Source organism: Oncorhynchus nerka, unplaced genomic scaffold (genome assembly GCF_034236695.1).
Source record: "Oncorhynchus nerka isolate Pitt River unplaced genomic scaffold, Oner_Uvic_2.0 unplaced_scaffold_408, whole genome shotgun sequence".
In the NCBI taxonomy this organism is placed as follows: Eukaryota; Metazoa; Chordata; class Actinopteri; order Salmoniformes; family Salmonidae; genus Oncorhynchus; species Oncorhynchus nerka.
The window spans coordinates 355,993-358,890 of NW_027040491.1; the positions used below are offsets into that span (position 1 = coordinate 355,993).

The window sequence follows — 2,898 nt, forward strand, 5'->3', positions numbered from 1 at the left end:
TAGGTTAGGGGTGAGAGGTTATAGGTGAGGGTGAGAGGTTATAGGTGAGGGGTTAGGTGTTGATGGTAAGGGGTGAGAGGTTATAGGTTAGGGGTGAGAGGTTATAGGTGAGGGTGAGAGGTTATAGGTGAGGGGTTAGGTGTTGATGGTAAGGGGTGAGAGGTTATAGGTTAGGGGTGAGAGGTTATAGGTGAGGGGTGAGAGGTTATAGGTGAGGGGTTAGGTGTTGATGGTAAGGGTGAGAGGTTATAGGTTAGGGGTGAGAGGTTATAGGTGAGGGTGAGAGGTTATAGGTGAGGGGTGAGAGGTTATATGTGAGGGGTTAGGTGTTGATGGTGAGAGGTTATAGGTGAGGGGTGAGAGGTTATAGGTGAGGTGTTGATGGTAAGGGGTGAGAGGTTATAGGTTAGGGGTGAGGTGTTGATGGTGAGGGGTGAGAGGTTATAGGTGAGGGGTGAGGTGTTGATGGTGAGGGGTGAGAGGTGAGAGGTTATAGGTGAGGGGTTAGGTGTTGATGGTGAGGGGTGAGAGGTTATAGGTGAGGGGTTAGGTGTTGATGGTAAGGGGTGAGAGGTTATAGGTGAGGGGTGAGAGGTTATAGGTGAGGGGTGAGAGGTTATAGGTGAGGGGTTAGGTGTTGATGGTGAGGGGTGAGAGGTTATAGGTGAGAGGTTATAGGTGAGGGGTGAGAGGTTATAGGTGAGGGGTTAGGTGTTGATGGTGAGGGGTGAGAGGTTATAGGTGAGGGGTGAGAGGTTATAGGTGAGAGGTTATAGGTGAGAGGTGATAGGTTATAGGTGAGGGGTGAGAGGTTATAGGTGAGGGGTGAGAGGTGAGGGGTGATAGGTGAGGGGTGAGAGGTGAGAGGTTTAAAGTAGCACCTACCTGTAGTATGAGGCACCACTCAGCCTGACAGGTGACGTCTTCACAGGGTTGGTACATCCCCAGAGTCACACAGTTCAGGAGAATCACTATCATGGAGACGTGCTCAAACCACGTGGAGACCTGGGTTAAGGACTACACACTGGTCTACTGAATACAGACATCACACAGTACAGGATCCCCAGCATTAACCACGTAGAGACCTGGGTTAAGGACTACACACTGAGACATGGTCTACTGAATACAGACATCACACAGTACAGGATCCCCAGTATTAACCACGTAGAGACCTGGGTTAAGGACTACACACTGGCCTACTGAATACAGACATCACACAGTACAGGATCCCCAGCATTAACCACGTAGAGACCTGGGTTAAGGACTACACACTGGGCCTACTGAATACAGACATCACACAGTACAGGATCCCCAGTATTAACCACGTAGAGACCTGGGTTAAGGACTACACACTGGTCTACTGAATACAGACATCACACAGTACAGGATCCCCAGCATTAACCACGTAGAGACCAGGGTTAAGGACTACACACTGGTCTACTGAATACAGACATCACACAGTACAGGATCCCCAGCATTAACCACGTAGAGACCTGGGTTAAGGACTACACACTGGGCCTACTGAATACAGACATCACACAGTACAGGATCCCCAGCATTAACCACGTAGAGACCAGGGTTAAGGACTACACACTGGTCTACTGAATACAGACATCACACAGTACAGGAGATCCAGCATTAACCACGTAGAGACCTGGGTTAAGGACTACACACTGAGACATGGTCTACTGAATACAGACATCACACAGTACAGAATCCCCAGCATTAACCACGTAGAGACCTGGGTTAAGGACTACACACTGAGACATGGTCTACTGAATACAGACATCACACAGTACAGGATCCCCAGCATTAACCACGTAGAGACCTGGGTTAAGGACTACACACTGGCCTACTGAATACAGACATCACACAGTACAGGATCCCCAGCATTAACCACGTAGAGACCAGGGTTAAGGACTACACACTGGCCTACTGAATACAGACATCACACAGTACAGGATCCCCAGCATTAACCACGTAGAGACCTGGGTTAAGGACTACACACTGGCCTACTGAATACAGACATCACACAGTACAGGATCCCCAGCATTAACCACGTAGAGACCTGGGTTAAGGACTACACACTGGCCTACTGAATACAGACATCACACAGTACAGGATCCCCAGCATTAACCACGTAGAGACCTGGGTTAAGGACTACACACTGGTCTACTGAATACAGACATCACACAGTACAGGATCCCCAGCATTAACCACGTAGAGACCAGGGTTAAGGACTACACACTGGCCTACTGAATACAGACATCACACAGTACAGGATCCCCAGCTCCCCAGCATTAACCACGTAGAGACCTGGGTTAAGGACTACACACTGTCATGACGTTGCCCTCTTTGGGTATAGCAAGCCCCATCCTTCTCTCCCTGCCTCCCCCTTGCCTCCTTCAACTAGGCTGCTGTGGTCAGAGAGATGTCGTAAATTCCTGAGGAGAAGACACTGCCTCATGGCCACACAGTATAAGAGGCAGAGTAGATTTTCATAGAGAACAAAGGAATTTCTTCCACCTCACAGAACTTGAGGTCCGAACAAATTTCATGTTCCGGAGAAGGTATAAAAGATCGTTGAAGAATCCAGCTACGAACTCGTCCGTTTGTCACAACTTGGGAAGCTCATGGGAGACGGTGTGGCCACATTACCATAACGCTGTTTATATAATAGCCTCAGATATGAGGTTTACATCTCATTTTTGTATAAGATGAATGAGTGAGTATGATACTGTTTACACAATTTTACAATGTGATTTTGGACTGTTTAATGAAGGAAAACTCAAAAAGGGAATTGGAGTTAACTAAATCAGAGGACCGCCCCTGAGCCCAGTTAGGGTCAGACATCCTGGACCGCCCCTGAGCCCAGTTAGGGTCAGGCATCCTGGGACA

General features: G+C 48.5%; 1 protein-coding gene across 1 annotated transcript in view; it reads right to left on the reverse strand.

The window, feature by feature from the left end:
- Positions 1–992, reverse strand: part of LOC135571276 (voltage-dependent T-type calcium channel subunit alpha-1H-like) — a 156,969-nt gene extending 155,977 nt beyond the window's left edge. Inside the window, 1 exon segment of the mRNA XM_065017060.1 lies at positions 886–992. Within this exon segment, the coding sequence (XP_064873132.1) occupies positions 886–978 (93 nt within the window). The 5' untranslated portion in view covers positions 979–992.
- Between the last annotated feature and the right edge of the window lie 1,906 nt (positions 993–2,898).